General features: G+C 42.5%; 1 protein-coding gene across 1 annotated transcript in view; it reads left to right on the top strand.

Annotated features, from left to right (window-relative positions):
* The window catches only part of RERG (RAS like estrogen regulated growth inhibitor), a 612,141-nt gene extending 589,485 nt beyond the window's left edge, over positions 1-22,656 (top strand). Inside the window, exon 5 of the mRNA XM_086938969.1 lies at positions 21,862-22,656. Within this exon, the coding sequence (XP_086795095.1) occupies positions 21,862-22,269 (408 nt within the window). The 3' untranslated portion in view covers positions 22,270-22,656. The remainder of the gene's footprint in view (positions 1-21,861) is intronic.
* Positions 22,657-22,857: the final 201 nt, after the last annotated feature.

Here is a 22,857-nt window from a genome sequence, read left to right on the forward strand (position 1 = left end):
AGGTACATCTTTAATTCTTGTCTTCTGTGGGTCAGCATTCATGATCGTTTACATTTATTATGTTACATTCCTATAAGTAATTTAGCAATATGTTACTTAATCTGTTATGCATCTTGTGTGTGATGTTTCTATCTGATATTTCACGCACCGTTATTGCCTCCTGTATACTATTGTGAAAACAGCAAAACAAGATTTTCTGATATGTTTCTAGCTTTTGCATGCACTTTACTTTCCTCTCGTTTTAATATTTGGCAGATATGCATGGAGTAGTTGCTTATTATATTCTGGCCTCTGTAAAGTATGGAGATGCGTTATACCTGCTGCTCAGCCAGGGTAGCTGGGGTTGTGGAATGTTGGAAGAGTGAGAGAGTCAGTTGGAGGATGGGCTGATCAGCAGGAAGGCTGCTCCACGGGGTTCTTAATAACAACTACATAATAAACTTCCTACCTAATCTGGCTTGGACTACAGGACATCTTTGTAATACAACAGCCTTTATCCCGAAGAACCCAGCTGACCACTAGCAACTGTAATTGAAATAGACCATGCTGACATCTTCTGCTGGAGTGAGTTCTAGCCATACGTGCCGTCTCTGAGGTCCTGGGAGCCTAGGAAGTCACCAAGAGGAGCTGTTTTAAATATTCAAAAGTTGGGAAATGTATTGATTTACAAGACCTTTGAAGCATCAGCAGAGCCTTGCAGCAAAGATCTATGATTTCACAGCTACTTCATCGAAAACATCTTCAGGCATGTACCACTGGAGGATTTTGAGCTCCATCCAACTGATAAAAACCAAAGCTATAAATTGTGACCAGTTGAAGATACGAAAAATATCCCCCCAGAAGCAAAGATTTGGATAGCCACAGATTTTGAATTTCTGATCATTTCCAGTCAAAACCAACAGTGGGACCTCATCCAGTGGCTATACGGCTTTAAGAGGCTTTGGAGGATATTCTGCCACCTTGCTAGGCTGGCAGATTTCACTTTCCATTTCTGAGACTAAGTCAGGAAGTAAAGTCTTTGATTGGCACAAAGATGCCTAGTGTCTCCAACTCATGCTTTTTACTGCTTGGCCTGAAATCACTACCAGTCAACAACAGATTGTGACTACTTATTAGCACTTTTCTCTCCTTAAATCTTCAAATAATCATATCTCCAGTTCCCTTTGAAGGATATTTGTCATTTTGGTGTCATTGTAATCATTATATATTGTTCTATTTTATTAAATTGGTTCTGGGATTGTTATTGTGCTGCATTTTGACTTTTTTTAAAAACTGTTTTGTTACTGGTAGATGCGTTACACTTTTTACTAAGTGAAACCTGCCTACTCTGTGTCAGAGCTACCGGGATGGCCAGAGCCCATGTTTGAATGATTGAAATTGTGTTTTACCCTGACGTGTTTTTGGTCCTATTCCTTATTCCTTGTGGTGGATTCACAACCACTGAATTGATAAACAACTTTCTAACAACAGTATTGATACCCATGACTGTCCACATCATGCCTCATATGAATCCACTGTTTCACCCTCTTGCAACTCTCCCTCCCATCCAAGCAGTCCTCAACTTGCCTTTATTCTTCCTCGAAGTGAATCTGTAAATTCTGACTCTACTCAACAAAATCTATTCTCAATCTCAAAGCGTTCTAATCAATCACATCACCAAAACACTTCTACTGCATCTCAAAACTCCTCTGTCAGCACTAAGATCTCAGACACCCTACCAACCTTCTCACAATCTTTCATGTTGCTGCTCCCTTCTCTGATACTGTCACTAACTTCCCCCCATCTTCTCTGCCCACCGCTCAACAGATTCTACCCATTCTGAGGATCAGATGGCACAAGATTACCTTACATTAGTATGCCTAAGCAAATTCACCATGTTAGCCATTTTCTCACCACAGCAAAAAATACCTCCACTCAAATCATTAAACTGTGCTCTAACTACTTGAAAATCAGAAACTATCTGCCATATCCACCCTTCTTCCTCACAAAAGATATGGAAATTAAAACTCTCACTGAAGCCTGAATCAACCTAACATCACAACCTGTCATTGGCACCCTTTGTATTTCAGACTGCTGTATCCTCTATAGACACTCTAAAACAAGTGGTGGATTTGTATTAATCTTCAAAGAAATATTAAATTTGGAAACTTATTGAGACACAAGTCACACCCTCTTTTGAATGCCCCACTTTTAACATCTCCATGAACAAGTCTAATTTATCATCCACATGGAAATAATGTAGCATTTGATGAAGACCTCCTTAAATTCATGAGTACCCAGCTTATCAGCTAAATAGATGTTCTAAGAATTGGTGACTGCAGCCTCTCCTGGAAGAATGGCAATACCAGAACCACAAACCAGCTGAAAAGATTTCTAACCGTTAGTGCAAGGACAATGTGCTCTCCCAACAATAAACCTCCTGCACCACATCAAAGTGTCCACCATTGAAGTCTTCATCATCAAAGACAAGTAGTTGCAAGTATCAGGCACTCTTGCAAAGGACATTAAAGACCACTTACAGCTACATTTGATGTTACACTGACTACCACCTCTGTCTGTTTCTCCCAAAACCTTTGTAATCACATGTGTTTTTGGCAGTGTGGCATTTCAAGAGATGCTAACAGCATCAGGCACTTCACTGCCCCACACACCATATACCTCCCATCTAAGGTCATAAATAATATAAGAATCCTACTAATATCCTAAACATATTGGGACCTTCAGTGTCCAAGGTTAAAACATCATGGAAAGCCTCCCATTGGTACTCTAGCCAACTCGAGGCACAAAGACATGTGGTAAGAGTGGCTAAATGTAATTGGGGGGAATATGCTTCAGAAACCATGCTTCCTCTGCTCAATGCATCAAGATTGAACTCCAAAAGGATGCTGTTTAAAGCAAAGAGAAATCACCACAATAAAAATGCACGTCTGCCATGTGTTGTACCAAGGATTCATTTCAGATTTTCAAAAGCAACCCTCCACTTCAACCAACTAAATAGATGAGTCCAGATGTGAGGAGTTTTCTAAATATGTCACCAACAAGACTGTCACATTGAAATCCATCAGAGAAAGACAACTTCCCTCAGCACCAGAAATGATCTCAAAGTCCCTTCTCCCATTTTCACTTCCAAAACACTGCTGTGTCAATAGAAATAGTTTGCCTCCATCAACATTTTCAACCTCGAGAATGTTGTATCTCGTACAGAATCATCGTATTGTGCAGACAGTTTAATTCCAGCATCCATAGACAGAGAAAGAAATTTAACGTCTTAGCACCCCATAGCATGTAAAATCCATTAATTCCGACCGCAGTAATGGATCTCCTATAGTTTGTCCATTTTCAACCTGTCCTAGAACAAACAAAGATCCATTGAACAGGAAATATTTTGAACATATAAATGTATGTCTATCACATCAAAATACTCGCATTGCCTTTTGGGCCCCTTTCAGTCCAGGTTCAAAGCCAACCACAGCAACAAAATCAACATACTTAAGAATGTGGAGGTCTTTCTCCAGACTTTTGGGAAGTATACATTCTACCTATTAGTTTCTCTTGATTTATTCTCCACTTCTGATATCATTGACAAAGACATCCTCCAATCACTCCTTGAAATCTGTATGTGGTGCAAAACGACCATACTAAACAGCTTAAAAGTATACCTTTGAAATTATTTCGAACAAATACTTATTGTAATCTTGGGCTCCACCGTCTTCTCATCATCCTTAGGGGTTTCCCAACTTTTAAAGAATGTGGCTGACACTCTCCAAACTCTAGGCAAGGGAGAATCTTGCCACCTGGTTTTACTTGGTTTCTGCACCGATTTGACATCATTAACCAAAACACTCTCCAATCACTTATCAAAAACGACATGTGATGCAAAATAACTGAAATAAATAGCTTTCACTCATACCTCTGAAACCACATTCAACAAGTACAGATTGAAGTCTCCTCCCATCACCCTTTATTGTCTCCTACGGCTCCAATGGTTTTTGACCTAAATGTTGAACCGCTGTAGAAATTGCTGCAGAAGGAAAGTCTTGTTTTTCACCAACACCCGGGTGACACCCACATCTTTCCAAAGATGAAAGATTTCCCAAGCTTCCAGACTTTAATAGACTGGATGTACCAAACTGAAAATTCCAGTGAAACTGGAACTTAAAGTACAGAAAACAAACATTCTTGCTCCTAAAACTAATAGTGCATTACCATAAATATGGCTTAAGAAACTACGGGCACTAAGTATTGCTCCCAAAGTCATCTTATCAGTAAAGTCTCTAGGTGTCATTCAGGAGTTTTATCCTTGACACACATACAAAAGCTACTGTTAAATATGTCTCAGTCTATCTACGATATATAGAACACATCAGGTCATATCTAAAATTGATTATTGCTGTGTATTTTTATGGTCATACCTAAACCACAGTTTTGCATTTGTAAAACTAATCATTCACTCTGTGCCTACTTCATTGCTTGGAAAAAGACATTTAATTGCATCAGTCTCATTCTGAAGTCTCTAAAGTGGCTAACCTTGGAGGTGTACCAAATTTTAGGACTGCCTGTATCACGTACAAGGCTTTGCACTCAGAATACCCTGCATAGTTAGCCTCTAAATTAACTCATTCTGACAGAACAAGAAATATGAGAGGACAAAGGGACCTTCACCTCAACATCAGAAGATTCAATAAATTATCCACCACGAAAAGAGCTTTCTCCAGTAAAGGACCAGGAATTATCTATATGTAGACCTATGAACTGTTCCCTCCTTCCTACTGCACAAATCTAAATTGAAGAAATATCTCATGGACACTGGCTAGACTCAAATTTTCTCTCGACCTAGTACACTGTCACCCTCTTCTAGGTTAGCATGCACTGTTCTCAAGATCCACTAACTGTACAATCCAGTGGAAGTGAAGTGAGCTTTTACATGTCTCCAAACCTACTGCTAACTTTATCCAAACAATATGCAGCTTAAAAATAGACCCTGGAAAGGAGAGTGGGACACGAGAGAGAAGCAGACATACTGGCCATCAACGCTCTGCCTGATTGTACATCTGCCTTTTTAGTCACAGCAGAAGTATTGATGTCTAAAGATAAAGTTAGACTTTTAATATGGCTATGGAACTGACGTTGGCATTGAACTTCGGATGTTATAGATGTTATACTTGCTGACATGCTGTGTATTTCCCACGCACTATTTTAAAACGAACCTCAATATTTTTCTTGAGCTGAAATATAACTAAAGATGATATTATAACTGCAGACAACATCTTGAATAATAATATTCTGTTTACTGAAGAGAACTACCTTCAGTATTATGTGATAATATTTTGCTACTGATTACATTCAATGATAACTGTAAGATAAAACACGTCAATAATATCATGTATCTCACCTGTGTACAGTAATCATATACTTTTCTAATTATTATCTTAATAACATCTTGTTCTAATAGCTTGAGGTAGAACAATAATAAGATCGTTGCAAGTCGGGATTCAACAGAATCTGCATGTACAAGCAATGCAAATAAATCGTGTTTCCAAGCAGAAAATTCATTATGCAAAGAAAGAAATTACAAACATTGAGGCTAATAGAGGACTGCTTGTGGGAGTAAACACACTACAAAATATGAGTTGCAATCTTAATGAAAGACTCTGTGTGAAAACTACAAATGACAAAATGTGAGTTGGTAGTTCTAATGAATGACTCTGTAAAAATACTGTGGTGTCAAAAAGCTTCTCTGACTCCAACTGCTGCTGCAACTAAGTATCATGATTACATAGTAAGAACGCTATGGACCATGAAGAACTTGCACTGTAGGCTTTCAGGTTGGCCATTATCATTTGCAGTGCCTATATGAGACATATAGTCCTTCTTGCCTTCACTCAAGTGTTGAGCCCAGCAGGTCTTTGTGAAATGCAAAGCTTCTGTTCAGATGGCACCCACACACTATGCACCTCTGCATCCTCTTCTGCTTTGGAAGGCTCATGTTTAGAAGATTCTGAGTAGTGTGTCACATGTGACCGTCTCTCAACGCTGCAGCATAACTATATGTGTGCCTTATAAAAAAATTAATAAAACATTTCTCTCTCAAGCCAGAGAGCAGAAATGTAAAGAACTATGAAACGTACTCTTATTGTAAGTAGCTAGTCCCTGAGTGTTACATTATATTTCATTCATGAGTTCATAGCCTGCAAACCTTTTTTCTATTCAATGACGTGAACCTGGGTGTACCTTTTAGGCATTGCTGTTGATATGTTTACCACAAACAATTGCAAAACGGATTGAAAAGAGATTTAATTCTAAGGGACAATAAAGGGGGTTGTTAGGAACAAACATCTATTATACAAAACTGCACATCCCAAATTCCTAAATACAGTTACAACAGTTTTTCGTGTTCATAATTAATTAATAATTAATTATACAAACGTAATATTATTAATTAGTTATTAATTACACAATTATGTAATAACTTTTTTGAGTTTAATTTCATCGTCATTTAGTTTGGACATTATAAGTTTTCTCTGAACAAATCGTTTTGTGTTTTTGTGTGTTTGTTGCATTTCGTTGGTGACATTTTTATAAATATAATGTATCAATTTCAAAACATTAGGTTGTTTCTTAGTTTTGTTATATTTGTAAAGTGTTTCTGCTCTATCTCCACTTTTGAACATTTGATTTAGTGTAAAATAAACCAACTGATTTATATTTAAACTGCTTATTGCAAGTATTGATTTGTGTGTGTGTGTTCATACTTCTGATCTAACTCGTGCCATTTACTTTAAACATATTATTACCTGTGGTTCTTATGGTCTACAATTTTGTAAATAATCCCTATGACAGTATTGATTACTAGACATGTGCAGCCTTATCACCTAGCAAATAACAAATAAGCACACTCACTCACACACACAGATGCATACAGTCAGTCACACTTTTCCCAAATTTCAATGCCTAATAATGTATTGGAAAATGAATGCTTCATACATCTATCGATGTACTGTGACTTTGACTATGATAGATCTACATTGTTTATCCTTATTTACTGAGTTCAAGATTGGAGTTTATGTGTATGGGTAATGTGATATGTTAGGAAATAAAAAGAAAAAAAGGTGCATATCAGAAACACATTACTCTTAGAAGCAGAGCTAATATTGTGTTACCTATAATACCAGCTGGTGGACTAGGCCCTTATTGCAGGGTCATCCCTAAACTTTTTGCCTTCTCCTAGCCTTTTTTCTGACATGGTGTTGGTGGTTTTAGGACTCAGGGCACTTTAGCACTGCTGTCCATTGTAAAGTGTGTGTGTGCTCTCTATGTTAAATATGGTAAGATTGGTCTACACCTGTTTGGCCTATTTAATGTACCTTTCAGTCCCTTGTAAAGTGGTTTCTCATACCCAGGGCTGGTAGATTAAATGCTACAGTGTGGCTTGCAGTGTTGATTGCGCCATCCACCAAAGTGGCCTTTCAACCCTATCTCAGGCCTCTGCCATTGCAGGACCTGTGCGGGCAGTGTTACTGCCGCTGTGACATGGCACCTAAAGTGTGTGCCATGTCAGTGACCCCCCTTTTACTACATGTCAGTCACCCCTAAGTTAGGCCCTAGCTAGCCCTATGGGTGGGGTGTATTGCAGGTAAAAGATAGGACATGTACCTTAAGTGTGTGACATGTCCTGGTAGTGACACACAGCCATTTTGGTTTCTCACTACTGTGTGGCTGCCCTCCCATAGGAATACATTGGGGATTCCCTGATAAGTATTTCAGTGGGAATTTCTGGTAATAATAAATGATGTGCAATGGTGTGCACAAATTTATTATAACTATTTTAGAAATGCCACTTTTAAAAGTTGGAATTTCTGTGTGCTATGTGTCTGCATGCCTGATGTGAGTTGCATGTCTGCTTTTGAGTGATAGGGGCAGGGTGAGTCAGCACTAGGCTGAATAGGACATCTAAGTTTGGAGTAGTGGGAGGTGTAGTCCCCTGACCCTACATAGGATTGTGCCTGGCCTGTACAATGCTGGCTCTGTCCCCTGTGGTGTGTCTGATCACCAAGCCCCCACCTGACAAAGGGGAAGAGGAGCCTGGTAAACAGAGTGCTCCAATTCCCCTTGAATCAGTTTTTGCTGGTTCCCCCAAGCCCTGTGCCAGGGCAGACAAAGAGAAAACGTGTATAAATACTGGGGCTGTGACCCCATGAAAGTGTGCTGTTTCGGGACTTGCTGGAGGCTTGCTGCCGCAGTTGGTCCAGGAGGAACCGCCTTGAGGGCTTGCCTCCCATCTGGAGGGCCCTGTGTGCTGGCCTCCCTGGGGCCAGCTATGCCGTATGGACCTAGAACTTTGCTTTGGACTTTTTGCTCTTAGTACCTTGTGAGCGCTCTGATTTTGCTTTCCAGAGAGGAGCGTTGTGTAGGTCTGCACCCCTGCACTGTGTGGAGAGAGAGGGTATCCCCGGCATAGGAATTCCCTCGAGTTGCGGCAGGGTGCGGGTGGCCACCTTGCTTGGCGTGCTGTGGCGGGAGCCTACCCTGTGTTTTTGCCAGGTTCCAGCAGGAGCCCACCCCGCTGTTTGGTGCCTCTGTGAAGCAGGTGTCTACCCCGCTTTATACATATCTTAGCAGTGGGTGCCCACCCCGCATTGCGGCCGAATATGAGTACTGCAGCGCACAGAGAAACCGGAAGCCAGGCAAGAGCTGCCTGACTGTGGGCAGAAAGAGGAAGTCTGGCCGAGTGGTGCGTATAGTGAAGCGGAACTCCCGTGATCGAGAGAGAGAGAGAGAGAGAGAGAACCCCGCGTATGCAGCAAGAAGCAGTAACTGTGGCCGGTTGGTGAGCAGGGCTCCCGTGTGCAAGGAAGAGCCCCGTGATGTCAGCAGAAACGAAGAGCGAGGCTCCAAGGAAGGCGGGACCCACTGAGGCACATTGTCGGTGCCTGGGGACCCCCGAGTGACCGGCGAAGCTGACAGAATCATCCACAGGGCCCCAGTGAGTGGGGGCTCAGTTGTAACTCTGTTGGGGGGGGGCGTGACGGGGCACATTGTTGGTGCCCGCCCTCAGTGGCCACTCTGAGGGCCCTGTGAGTGCCTATGTGGATTTGACAGCTGCCCCGCGTGACAGTGGGCAGCTGCAAAATTTTGGGAGCACTTTTTGTTCTATAGAGTCCCAGAGTGGTGCTCAGGAGGCACAGTAGTGCCAGAGCCTCTTTTTGTTTCTCAGTTGCACCGCCATAGCGGGCAGCTGCACCGTTAGGCCAAATCATCTCTTTAAGTCCTGAGTGGGACTTGGGGCATTGGCACAGTGTAAATGTGTGATTATGTTTCTAATGTGTTTATGATAATACAAAGGCTATTTTTGATATAACCTTGTGTGGAGTCCTTTGTGGTGTGCCTAGTGTGTTGCTGCTTTGTGTGTGTTGCACAAACGCTTTACACATTGCCTCTGAGATAAGCCTGACTGCTCGTGCCAAGCTACCGAGTGGCTCAGCAGGGGTTAGCTTCAGCTTGTAACTCCCTTGCCCTGACTAGAGTGGTGGTTGGCTAAGGCTTTGGCGCAAGCCTTAGCCAACCAGAAATCCCATTTCTAACACCAGCTCTTCGCAAAATTTCACTAGCTATAAAATTCCGGTGTCATAGGTGTCTGCAACTCAAGGAAGTTTCTTGGAATCTGGAGTTTGATGAATTAGCTCCCTCTGGCCTGTAACACTGTGGCAAACATTTCTTTTAAGCCACAGTACATATACCATACTTTGTGCTAGCCTGAAAATGTATGGCAAAAGTAAACTAATGCAATCCCTAATTTACTGATACATGGATATCTGCCAATCTCTTACGCACCCATGCAGTAAACAGGGAGCATATTTGTCCATCGAGAACCATGGAGGGACTTTGCTTACATGTACTTCTAAAAAGACAAAATAATAATCACGTACTAAAAGTTAAATTACTCAAGCAGTATTTATGTTATGTAGGCAATCGCTACAAACCAGAAAAGCTGAATTTTCCCCTGACACACTGTGCCCCAGTCTGGCCTGCCTCGATGTGGGCAACTTTGAGCAGAGTCACATTTTTAATGATATGTGCCTTTCTTTGAAAATATAACCTGCTGGCATTGTTACATCGATGATATCATTTTCAAATGGAACGGTGCCAGCACGGTTTTAACTGAATTCTTGGAATGGATCAACCTGGGGGATCCAAACGTGAAATTCACAGCAAGTTACAGTGAGTCATCTGTGGAATTCTTAGACATCAGGATCAAGGAAGTAGAAAGGAGTTACAGGTTGAACTATATACAAAACCCACTGATAAAAATACACTCCTCCAATACGGTAGCAACCATCCTCACTCCCAAAAAGACAAAATCCCTTTTGGGGAATTTTTAAGACTTTGCAGAAACTGTACTACATTACCTGACTTTTATCGCCATGCAGAAGTTCTTAAACAGAAATTTAAGGCCAGGGGGTATCCGAACAAATTATTAAAGAACTCGTTAAAGAGAGATTGACTGTTAGAGGGTAACAAGGAAAAGAAAAATAAAGTTGAGAAAAGGATAGTATTCGTGACACAGTTCTCCAATATCAGTAACCAAATAAAAAACATAGTAAACAGTAACTGGAGACTCCTCAACTATGGCATGGAAGTGCAATTAGAGAAACCGCTTTTCTCGTTTAGGAGAAATAAAACAATTAAAAATGCTGTGGTACCAATATATAAAACAGTAACAACAACCCAGATAACTATTACGGGGACTGTGGCCACTGGCAACAACAAGTGCGGCACCTGTTCAGTTTGTCCGCAATGTGTGATATGCCAAGAGATCAATTTTGCAGGCAAAACTTTGACTGCGACTACCCTGAATAACTGCCGCAGCAAAAATGTAATTTATCTCCTGATCTGCCCCTGCGGTTTGGGATACGTATGGAAGACCAGCAGATAACTTCGTATCCGAGTATTAGAACATAGGTCGGCAATTAAAACAGGGAAGGAAAACGCCCCCCTGACAGAACACTTTAAAAACAAACAACATGACTGTAATGAGTTTAGATGGTTCATCTTAGAAAAAGTAATGATCAACAGACGGGGGGAGACTTGGACCAGAGGAGAAAAAAACGTGAACAATGGTTCATGTGCTTCCTTAACACTGTGGAAAAAGGATTGAATACTAAAGAGGACTGGATCAGGACTATATCCTCCTAAACCCTAGATGAGCAGTAAATATGGTACAGGAAGATGACATAACCTGAAGGGTCGGAATGTAACAAAGACAGGTATAAATAGGTAGCAATAGGTAAAGATGGTTTGGAATTATGCTTAACCTTATGGAGGAACTCCACCGAGTTTATCGCGATCATACTATCACCCAGGAGATGACAAGTAGGTCTTGGTTTTTTCACATTACTTTACACTAAATAGAATGACAGCACTACCAGTGCAAATAAGAGCAATCGCACCTGGTAATTTGAAAGACCATAGATAGTTTATAGAATGCCGGATCCTCCTTTCGGTGGTCTTTTATTAAAATTATAAATAACTTTCAATCATGTAATATGAAACGATTGAGGTATCACAACTAAATCGTGTGAACGAATTGATAACGTTTTTTCGAATTCCGTAAATAAAGAACCCAAAACTCACTGCCAGAGGTTGGATGGGAACAATCAAGATACAGCTTACAAGGGTAGACCGGAAAGGCGGGCCTTGGAAAAACATTGACTGATAAGTAGAGGGCTTTCAGCATTCAAATATGCGGCCTATTTGCCTGCTCTAAATGGAGTTGCTTTAACCCAGAGACCCCACCGGACGGATCATATACATAAAACCTAAGTAACGCAAAAGACGGGGTTAACCAATGATTATGGGCCTACTTGAGTGATACCCTTACTTTGTGTCACATTGGAATATCTGACACGGTTTCTTTTGGGTTTTGTTACAGCCATGTGCAAGTGGTTATTCAGATTGTAAGAACGGTGCGTATTCCCGCGATTTTAATATTAAGAAAAGAAAACAGGGATTACGACAAGTTGTTTCTCAGGTAATCGCACAACCGAAGGGGTGATAGAACCTTTTTTTTTCTAATACATCGTCAGGAAACCTAAAACTAGATGTTTTCTGTTCCACTACAGTATAGGGTTTAATGCAAGGTTGACTATACCAACTTTTACTTGAAAATGAGAAGGTGAACTACTGCTAATTCCAGGTAATTGCCTATAAATCGGGCACAAATTTTAAAATAAAAATTGAGATCAGTGCAGTATTACAGCCATTTAACATGCTTGAATAAGCCAGTAAGAATTGTCATTGTAGGTTATCTTTTAAATGCAGTACCATACAGATAACGGACAAACGTGTGGGAAGGACGGCACGAAAACCAGACAAGAGGCGGGTGTGCTCGTTAGCAAACGGAACGAAACTTTGCATGTACAAGCCATTTTAACTACGGCAGGTAAGGAGTGTTGCGCTAGTTTGGAGCTTCGCTTCCGGCATAATAATCCGTGCTACTGCTGCTTTGAAGGACGTTTGGAAGCGGACTTGCGCCAAATTGCCTGGAAAAATCCTTCGAGGTCCAACAGCTCCCAGCGTGCGCTAGACCCCACTCTTGTTGGCTGCCTGCACCGGGGGACTGCGAGGACCAGAAGCCTTTGCTTCCACCACCTGGTGCCTCTTCCCCCGGCGGTAACGCCCATCACCTGCCGTTCCCTATTTACCTTTCGTGACACCCGCTTCGCGGGTGCCACTCACAGAATCCGTGCTACTGCTGCTTTGAAGGACGTTTGGAAGCGGACTTGCTCCAAATTGCCTGGAAAAATCCTTCGAGGTCGCGCTGCTGGTGGGAGCTCCTCCTTGATCGACGGAGTGTCCAACAGCTCCCAGCGTGCGCTAGACCCCACTCTTGTTGGCTGCCTGCACCGGGGGACTGCGAGGACCAGAAGCCTTTGCTTCCACCACCTGGTGCCTCTTCCCCCGGCGGTAACGCCCATCACCTGCCGTTCCCTATTTACCTTTCGTGACACCCGCTTCGCGGGTGCCACTCACAGAATCCGTGCTACTGCTGCTTTGAAGGACGTTTGGAAGCGGACTTGCGCCAAATTGCCTGGAAAAATCCTTCGAGGTCGCGCTGCTGGTGGGAGCTCCTCCTTGATCGACGGAGTGTCCAACAGCTCCCAGCGTGCGCTAGACCCCACTCTTGTTGGCTGCCTGCACCGGGGGACTGCGAGGACCAGAAGCCTTTGCTTCCACCACCTGGTGCCTCTTCCCCCGGCGGTAACGCCCATCACCTGCCGTTCCCTATTTACCTTTCGTGACACCCGCTTCGCGGGTGCCACTCACAGAATCCGTGCTACTGCTGCTTTGAAGGACGTTTGGAAGCGGACTTGCGCCAAATTGCCTGGAAAAATCCTTCGAGGTCGCGCTGCTGGTGGGAGCTCCTCCTTGATCGACGGAGTGTCCAACAGCTCCCAGCGTGCGCTAGACCCCACTCTTGTTGGCTGCCTGCACCGGGGGACTGCGAGGACCAGAAGCCTTTGCTTCCACCACCTGGTGCCTCTTCCCCCGGCGGTAACGCCCTTTTACCCTCCCTTTAAATTAAACCATACTTCACGCAACGCGGGACGCGCGCGTGGAGAAGCGCGAGGCGAAGCCCGGGCCAAGGGCGGGCCCGTTTCAGCCCGTTACAGACTGTGCAGGACTGGACTGGGCCACGGTATTTTCGTTTTGTTTTTATATTTTCCTCCGTCCACTTGTTGATCTGTGTGGTCATAAATTAGTGGGACCTCATATTCTAGTCAAAAAAAAATTGTAACAGCGATATCAGTTTGCTCGCAACCCACAAGTTATTGCGTCTGAGACGCATAGCGCCCAATCATGACCAGAGCCACTAGAAGCAAAAAGACAGACAAAACCACTGACATAACGGGTCCACTTGACCTATTCCTACACAAGGCCAACGCAGCCATTGACAATACTATTCAATTGATAGATCGACGGGTGTCTCACGAACTGGAGATGGCCAGAAAAAGATCGTCTATGGGCCCGCTGGCCTCAGCACAAACCCCTATACAAAAGGGGCCGATCATACCCCTGCTGAATCCAACAAGTGCATTAGTTCACACAGTTCCAAACACTGTGGATTTGTCAGCAACACAGTTGTCACTAGGCCCCGATTCTGATTCTGGGGAGGATCTGGAAAAAACACCAGATTTACAACTCCTACATAATCATGAAATGGCCATAAAATCCAACACCACGGGGGCCAGCGAGGGTGCCATACCTAAGAGGTTAAATAAGGGGTCGAACCCACATGAGCACATATTAGCTCCACCAAATGGTGGGAATTCTTGCAATCCGAACATAAATAGTAACAACACCGTAGTGTTGCAAACACCATCACCAACCAATAGTGTGATCCCAAACACGCCCCCACGGAACATCACGCCACTGGGGAACCTAGATACACTAGGCGCAGTAGGGGGCATACAAAAACCTTGTACCTCGTGTGTGACACTACATGACTTCCTCACAAACAGCATGGGGGAACTGTTAAAATACCATCTGAAACCCCTGGAGAAAAGCATAAGGGTAATCGAAAAACAACTCGCCAAACTAAATACTCCTGCATTTATGCAGAAGTCACTGAGTACCCTAGACATGGGGGAGGGGAAGACCAAACAGCCAAGCAAACCGGTCAAATCGGCTAAACCAACTCAACCATCCACAACACCAGCTGCTTGCCCAAAGCCCTGTGGACCAGACAAAGAAGGGAACATCCAGACTATTAAAAGCGTCAAACATAATCCACAAAATACTCCTAAACCCCAAACTGTAGAGGGAAAGGGCCAACTCGTTACCACTAGTGATAACGTACAACCCACCCCAGCCCTAGTAGCCCTAAATACTCAGCTAGCCAACCTAAAGGAGAATTCACAAAAACCCCAAAAAACTCAGCCCTCTCAAGCTCAGGGGAAACAGAGGACGGGATCTAGACCTAGACGGCCGTTCCATCTTCCACCTGAGGCCACCCCGTTCACTGTTGTCCTAACAGGGGTCTCAGAATTACCAGAGGGCTCGAATGAGCCTCAGTGGTCACTGAGAAACAAAGTTCTGCAATGGCTTAGCCAAAATAGACCTATACAGCCATTGCATCATAGCAGAATCAACTCAGTTAGAAGAGTGTTTTGGATTGGGGATACCAAAAAAAGCCTACAGGGTGACTGCGTTATAGTCAACTGTGACGATCCTGCTATGGCTGACTATATCTCTTCCTGGCCAGCACTTGAAAAAAGGGGGGGGGTGGATGTACAGCGCCTTTCCTTTTTTTATCCTCCGTTAAATACCCCGAATTACGAAAATAGAACTGGATGGGATGATGTTCAGGATTGGCCCTGGACACAGGTGGGGTACACTAATAGAAGCAGAAATAGGAATAACAACAATAATGGTTGGAACAGAGGCTGGAATTCCCGCCCCTGGTACCACAGCAGAGGCAACCCAAATTTTGATTACTGGGAGGGGGTTCCCATGAGGAACAGATTCGACTGCTTAGACATGGTCGATTGACCAATAAAGGTTACCACAGGGGTCTTAGAAGTCACTGCTCCCCAACAAAAGATCCATGATGTCCCTTCCCTAGTAGAAAATACTAACCCCGTGATGTCAGAGATTACACTAGTGCAAGACACGGGTGGTGGAAACTGGTTAAGCCAGCAGTTAACAGAAAAATCCAGCAGGTCATGGACCGAGAATGGAACTGGGCCCATAACTGAAATTACCAGCATAAAACCATATCTGAGTACAGTAGATAGGACTAAGTCCCAACTCGATAACAAGATTGAAGCCTTGCAGGAGGGCATGGTCTCACAATTTAGGCAGGAAGAACCCTGCCCCACCACTGAGGGGAATTGTTTGCTAAAGATATCTTCCTGGAATATTGCTGGGCTTGCGAAAAAAGCGCGTGACCAGCTATTCCTAACTTTTATGGAAAAGCAGGATATAGTCTGCCTACAGGAGTGCTGGGACCCATATGAGACCTCTATAGAGGGTTTTAGCACTTTCTACGTTCCCTCGATCCAGGGTAACCGAGGCAGGGGCTCGGGGGGACTTTGTATCTTTACTTCTAATCTCTGTAACATAGAACAGAACATGTATGAGGCAAGTGGGCCAAAAGCAGGTGTAGGGAGTTCACTACAAGGCTTGTTTTTTAAATTAAATGGGCGCTCCTTCTTTCTGATAAACCTTTATAATAACATGCCAAAAGTAGAGGTAAAAATTCTAATAGCGGAATTGGATTCACTGCTAAAGAGAGGCGGCCAGGCGGCAGACTGCTTACTTATAGCGGGGGATTTCAATTGTCACCTATGTCCCTATAGCCAAACAAAAAACTGTGGCATTTTTGACTCACAAGGGGATCCCACCACACACTTTGAACACTCCTTAGGGGGAAATTTGCTAAATCAATTTATGCATGAATGGGATTTGGCTTTTGCAAATGAACTCTGCCAGCCACCCGTAGTGTTTCAAACAACCTTTTTTGGTCATGGGGCAGGCACTGTAATAGACTTTATCTTGGTTTCAAATAGGAACCAAGGTTGGGTGGGCGGGTTTGAAACGGAGGGCCCAGCAATAAGTGACCATTTCCCTATTAGTACTTCCCTTAAACTAGGGAAATCTGGCACCCAAAAAATAAGCACCACGGATATATTGCATGGCCGTTCAGTGGCACTGGCCAGGAAAAATGGCTACGCCATTAAATGGGCAAAAATTGAACCCACGAACTTTCTGAAAGATCTATTACAGAAAGAAACTAGACAATTTAACACCTGCCTGGAACTAAGCACCAACCCAGAACAAATAATACAGGCATACAATGAGATTAAAGCCGCAATAAACGCTAAGCTAACTAAAAAATTAAAGGCAAGGGATGAAACGAGAATATATGGCTGGTTTAATCGAGCCTGCACAGGTGCTCATAAAGCACTTTTACAGGCTTTAAAGACCATACCCAGGGATAGCAGCCAAGTTAAGGAGGCTAGACAAGCTTACAAGCTGACTCTCCTAACAAGGAAGAAAGAACTTAAAAATGCAGCTTGGGAAGCCTTGATAAAGGCAAGCGCACTAAGGGATAATACGTCCTTCTGGAAAGAAGTAAATGCCCCCTTCTTTCTAGATAGGAAGGTAGACTCCATGGAAATTGGCATAGCTGAAGACGTCTGGGTCAATCATTTTACTGCCCTCTACAAGAAAGACTCACTTGTGTTGATCTCACAAGAGGAGTTGGCTGAGGGGAGTGAGATTCTTCTACAACCACAGGGAAATTTCCCATTAAAAGTAATGTTCACCCCTGCAGACCTGGAACAAGCGATTTCCCAGAGTGCAAGCCTAAAGGCTCCAGGGCCTGACGGTGTACCCATTGATCTATTTAAAGGGAACGTAGATCTCTGGGCACCCTTACTGGCAAATGTCCTCAACGCCTATACCAAACTAGGTTTCCCCAACACATGGAAGGAAGCGATAGTCATCCCAATATTTAAAAAAGGAGACAGACAAGACCCAAAATGTTATCGCCCCATTTCACTGTTAGATAATTTAATGAAGGTAGCAGGCAGGGTGTTACTAACCAAATTACAAACCTGGTCCAAGACTAACGGGATACTCTCAAAATTCCAATATGGTTTTAAGTCGGGTGTGGGAACCATAGAGCAGGGTTTAAACCTGTCCCTTATAATAAATAAATATATTGGATCAAAAAAAGGGAACTTGTTTCTAACATTTGTCGACTTAACTTCGGCATTCGATTGTCTGGATCATGGAATCCTGTGGAAAACCCTGACTAAAATGGGGATAGATAAAAACATTTTAACTTTTATCCAGGAACTATACAGAGATGCAGGAGCCACGGTGAGATATGGCAAAAACGGCGAGCAAACCAGAAAATTCCCAATTGCAAAGGGCGTTCGCCAGGGTTGCATTCTTGCACCGTTTTTATTTAATTTGTATATAAACGAGGTAGCAGACTCGATGAATGACCTAGAGGTGGATTACCCCAAGATAAACGGACTCGCAGTCCCGTTATTGTTATATGCTGATGATGCGGTGATTATGGCCCGCACTCAGCGGGGACTCCAAAAGGCATTAACGGGCTTTGCAACCTTTATGAGCTCTAGAGGCCTTATAATAAATGTGGGGAAAACTTTCACGATGTCATGCACAACGAGAAAAAAAATATCAGACTGCAAAACCTTTGTTAATGATTCAAAGATAGCAATGTCGAAAACTTTTTCTTACCTGGGTATCATTTTTAATAATAGGGGGACATGGTCTGCAGCGATTACCTCCCGGAACCTGGCCTTTGCCCGCGCAATAGGGGCGGTTAAGCAATTTGCCAAAAAACTGGGCGGGAAACCGGTAGACACACTACTTAAGATCTACGCAGCAAAATGTGTGTCCACAGCTGTTTATGGGGCGGGGATTTGGGGACTTGCAGATAGCTCTGAAATCCAAAGGGTGGAGAATGCTTTCCTGAGGTACCTCCTAGGAGTCCCGCGTTCCACATCCACTACTATTTGCCACAACGAACTGGATAGATCTCACATTAGTGACATTATAAAGATAGCACCAGTTATGTTGTGGCATAAGATCTGGACATGCGAGGACATGACCTTCAATAGGGAGGTAATACAGGATTGCCTGCAGCAAGGGAATGGCGCTAAACAACCCTGGCTAGCCTACGTTAAAAAATTCCTGAACTCCATCGGCCAGCCAGAATTCTTCTCAGACCCAATATCATGCGCCCAAATCCCCAAAAAAGTATTAAAAGAGACATGTCTTGGCCTATTGGAGGAGAGGAGATATTATCTAGATGGGAATAAGTCTACCATTATAGCCCACCGCCAGATTTTGCATGAACATGGTCTACATCCTTATTTGGCGCCAAATATCTCCCCTTACCATAGAATGCTGTTAGCTCGTCTGAGGACAGATTCTTTTTTCAGGTTAATAACGTTCCCTGCCCCAAATGATTGGTCAGTGAAAATGATAAATTGCCCGTGTGACGGAGTAGCTACTCAGTCTAACATACATTGCATACTTTTCTGCAAGTACTATCAATGGGGTAGGAAAAAACATCTATTGCCACTGTTAAAGCTGTGGGGCTTGAGAAGTTGTAAAGCAGCCCTCCAAAGATTGTATTTGCTTCAAGACGAGTGTACTATTGGAGTGGTGATAAAATTCCTGTCGTTTATTATAAAATGTAGAGGGTCTATGAGAAGCGATTAGAAGGCTGAGGGTTTGTAGAAGTATTATTCTGTGCCTAATAACACCATATAATACATAAATATGTCATATTTACCTCAACCTTTCTATCAAGCAAATGAAACGACACATATATCAAACGCTTTCTAGGAAAAAAATTTATAGGGTTTTTAATACTAGACTAATTGAATGACTAGTGTAATGAACATGAATTTTTTGTAACAATCTCCTTTTTAGTATGTAAATGTTTAAAAAATGTTGTTTTAATTGCATTTTGTAATGTTTGCTTATATGGTGTTGTCAAATACCGAATAAAGCTATCTTTGAATTGAATTGAATTGAACTACGGCAGGTACTAATTTATATACACAGCAATAGGGTAGGGATGATCATTTTAGAACCTGCAGTAATTGGAACTTTATGTATACCTCAGGTGATTTCGAAATTAGCCAAGTATAGGAGCCTCAAGAATTGGCCCCAAAAAATGCAGAACCAAACAACAGAGATAAATAGTAATTTAAGAATTTTACAGAACGTGGGGGTGAAAATAATGGGGTGAGACCACATTGGGGTAAAATGGGAATACATCCCTGAATCTAATCAATCCCAGGGGTAGTAGTGCTGCTACAATCAGTGTAGACACTCTGAAGGGGATCTAGGAGGACGTGATAAATGCAAAGTAAAGCAAAGTAAAAAGTAAGAGTGCTTTGAGTTACTTGCATACACAGAGATCAAAATAATGATTAGGCCTTGTAAATGTGCTTTGTAAATAGGGAGAAGAATCACAGTATCGACCACAGAGTTAAGACAACGAAAATCAACAGTCTTGATAAAGATGGATAAAATTGTATGAAAACCATTGAAACGCATCGACGCTCTTATTTCAGGCACAATCAAAACAGCGATACAAAATTGGTTAAATACTGATGTCTACAAGGTGTTAACAAACATATCTGTAATTGATGAATTTGATGTGCAAACTGTAACTGACAATTATTTAGGTCCTACATGTCGTGTTGTCTTCATTATGCTGGTCCTAAGTGATTGTGTGTATCATTAGCAGCCTGTAGCAATATAGGTGCAATTCCAGTAGGTTTTTTATCTTGTGTCAATACTGTTTTAAAGTTTTTTTATTGTGTAATGTCTTTTTATATGATGCAGTAACTGATAGTATTATTGTGTATAAATAAAATGTTTTTTTGTATCAAGTGAACATAAAGTCTGACAGGTGTATTTCTGCACGTCAGGGTTGTATAACAGTTTGTTAGGGGAAAATTCTGCTTTTCTGGTTTGAAGTACCTCATTTCCACTGTCTTTGTAAAGGGGTCCCTCTCAAATCTTTCACCAGCAATCGCTACAAGACATGAAACTAAAAGAAAAGAAAACACTTAGTATTAAATAGCATTGTCCAACTCAACTATATGCACTACTGTAATGCATAACAATACTCTGATTGCCAGGATTTTCCTACAGAATTGCTACTAGCATATGCTACTACCGAATAGTGTAGGTAAGCATCCAAGAGTAGCTTCTCCATCTGAAAAGTAAGGGGTTTGCCCCTGCTACAATCGGCATGTGTTGCACAGGTTTTATTCTCCTATATTTGAGTTTTGATGCACCCCATATAAAAATGTGGTTAGAGCGCGCCATAGCTGCTTATTAGCACACCAGGGGCCGTATTACATGAGGTTCCCTGGGGGCGCAATGGGTGCTTGCACCCACTTTGCGCGCCCCGTGGCATTTTGGTATTATACATTGGGGCTCAGAAGCTTGTGCATCCCCTTCTATAATATTGCACTTAAAAAGCTAATGCTATCAACAAAGGGTGTTCCCTCATTTGCATAGGGGCATGCTATATGCAAATGAGGGAATTGATTTGACTTTGCGCCCGCGCCATATCACAGACGCAGGTGCAGAGTCAAAGAAGCCTTCAGTGCGCCATTTAAAATGTGGCAACTTGTCAGTACACCCCCTGAGAGCAGCCCTCGGCAGAGGTAAAGCGGGTCACATGGACCCCCCAGACACCCCCTTGCAGGCTGGTTTATTCACTGACTGCACCCGCCTGCAAGGGGATCTCTAATCACCTATGAAAGTGTAGGCGGGTGCTGCCTGTACTCTAAAAACACGGAGCAGCTTCTGCTGTTTTCACATGAATACGCTGCCCCCTGGGCAGCTCGAGTTCGTGGATGCCTTGGAGGCAGCGCATTCACCATAATTGGGCACATTGGCATTGTTTGCGCCTGGCTCACCTTTTCAGAGGTGCGCTGGGTGCAAGCAATGCCAATAGGTCTACGGCCCATTGATATTCCATACACACCATCTGGCTCCAGTCTGGCCAACATCATTCTAATGGTGTGCCAACTGCGCATATGTTCTTTCACCCTAGCAAGTTGAACATCTTCATACAAAGTGTTGCATGAGTTGTTCATATTCCATGTTGCAATATTTATGAACTAAGCACAAGCAGATTCAGTAAATATTCATCAATGGAGACAGGTTTTAAATCACTTGACCATGTGTATGTGTAGAATACTATCCATGAGCTCAGACCTCAACTTTTATCTGAAAGATTTCTAACTATCCCTATGATAACGTGCTGTTTCTTCCTCTCTTTTCTTGAAGGAGGATGCTATTCAGCGCGAAGGTCACGTGCGGTGGGGAGAAGGATTCGTCATCGTCTATGACATCACGGACAGAGGCAGTTTTGAGGAAGTGCTGCCTTTTAAAAACTTACTTGATGAAATAAAAAAACCTAAGAACGTTACCTTGATCCTGGTAGGAAACAAAGCTGACCTGGATCACTCAAGACAAGTCAGCACCGAGGAAGGAGAAAAACTGGCCACTGACCTGGCATGCGCGTTTTACGAGTGCTCCGCGTGCACAGGGGAAGGTAATATTGCTGAGGCATTTTACGAGCTGTGCCGCGAAGTGCGTCGTCGGAAAATGGTCCAAGGAAAGACAAGAAGGAGAAGTTCTACTACACACGTCAAGCAAGCAATTAACAAAATGCTCACCAAGATCAGCAGCTAAAAATGTAAACTTTCTATAACACCAGAGAAGTTCTGATGAATGATTAATGAAAGACAAGTTAATGTTCTGTAAATGTCATATGAGAGACTTTATTTTCAGAGATTCAATCGTTTCCTTATGTTCACTGCATCAGATTAACCCGGATTTAAAGATGACTTGGTCATGTACATTATGTATCAATTTAAGCTGCATAATATATCTTTTTCTAATGATTTTTTAACATACCGACAGTATATAATAAAGTAAAAGTATAAATATTATCGGTAATAAACAGAAAATGTGTCATACTAAAGATCTTTGAGGACCACGTGTGTAAGTATATTATGTAAAATACATTGTTAAAGAAAATCTGTCCTGTTGATCTCTGCTACACAAATGAATTCCCAAATAATGTAGTTTTCAGACATGGAACTGGGACTGTATGTGAACAGGTGTACTACCAGAATATCACGTTTTTAATGTCAATCTTCAAAAATATTCAGTCCAGAATATTAATATATCATCAAGATAAATATATAAAAGTAAGTATAGTTATACTATTCCTAACTCCATATTTACGTACTATCATCAAAATACGTAAATATGGAG

This window comes from Lissotriton vulgaris, chromosome 1_1, assembly GCF_964263255.1.
Source record: "Lissotriton vulgaris chromosome 1_1, aLisVul1.2, whole genome shotgun sequence".
Taxonomy (NCBI): Eukaryota; Metazoa; Chordata; class Amphibia; order Caudata; family Salamandridae; genus Lissotriton; species Lissotriton vulgaris.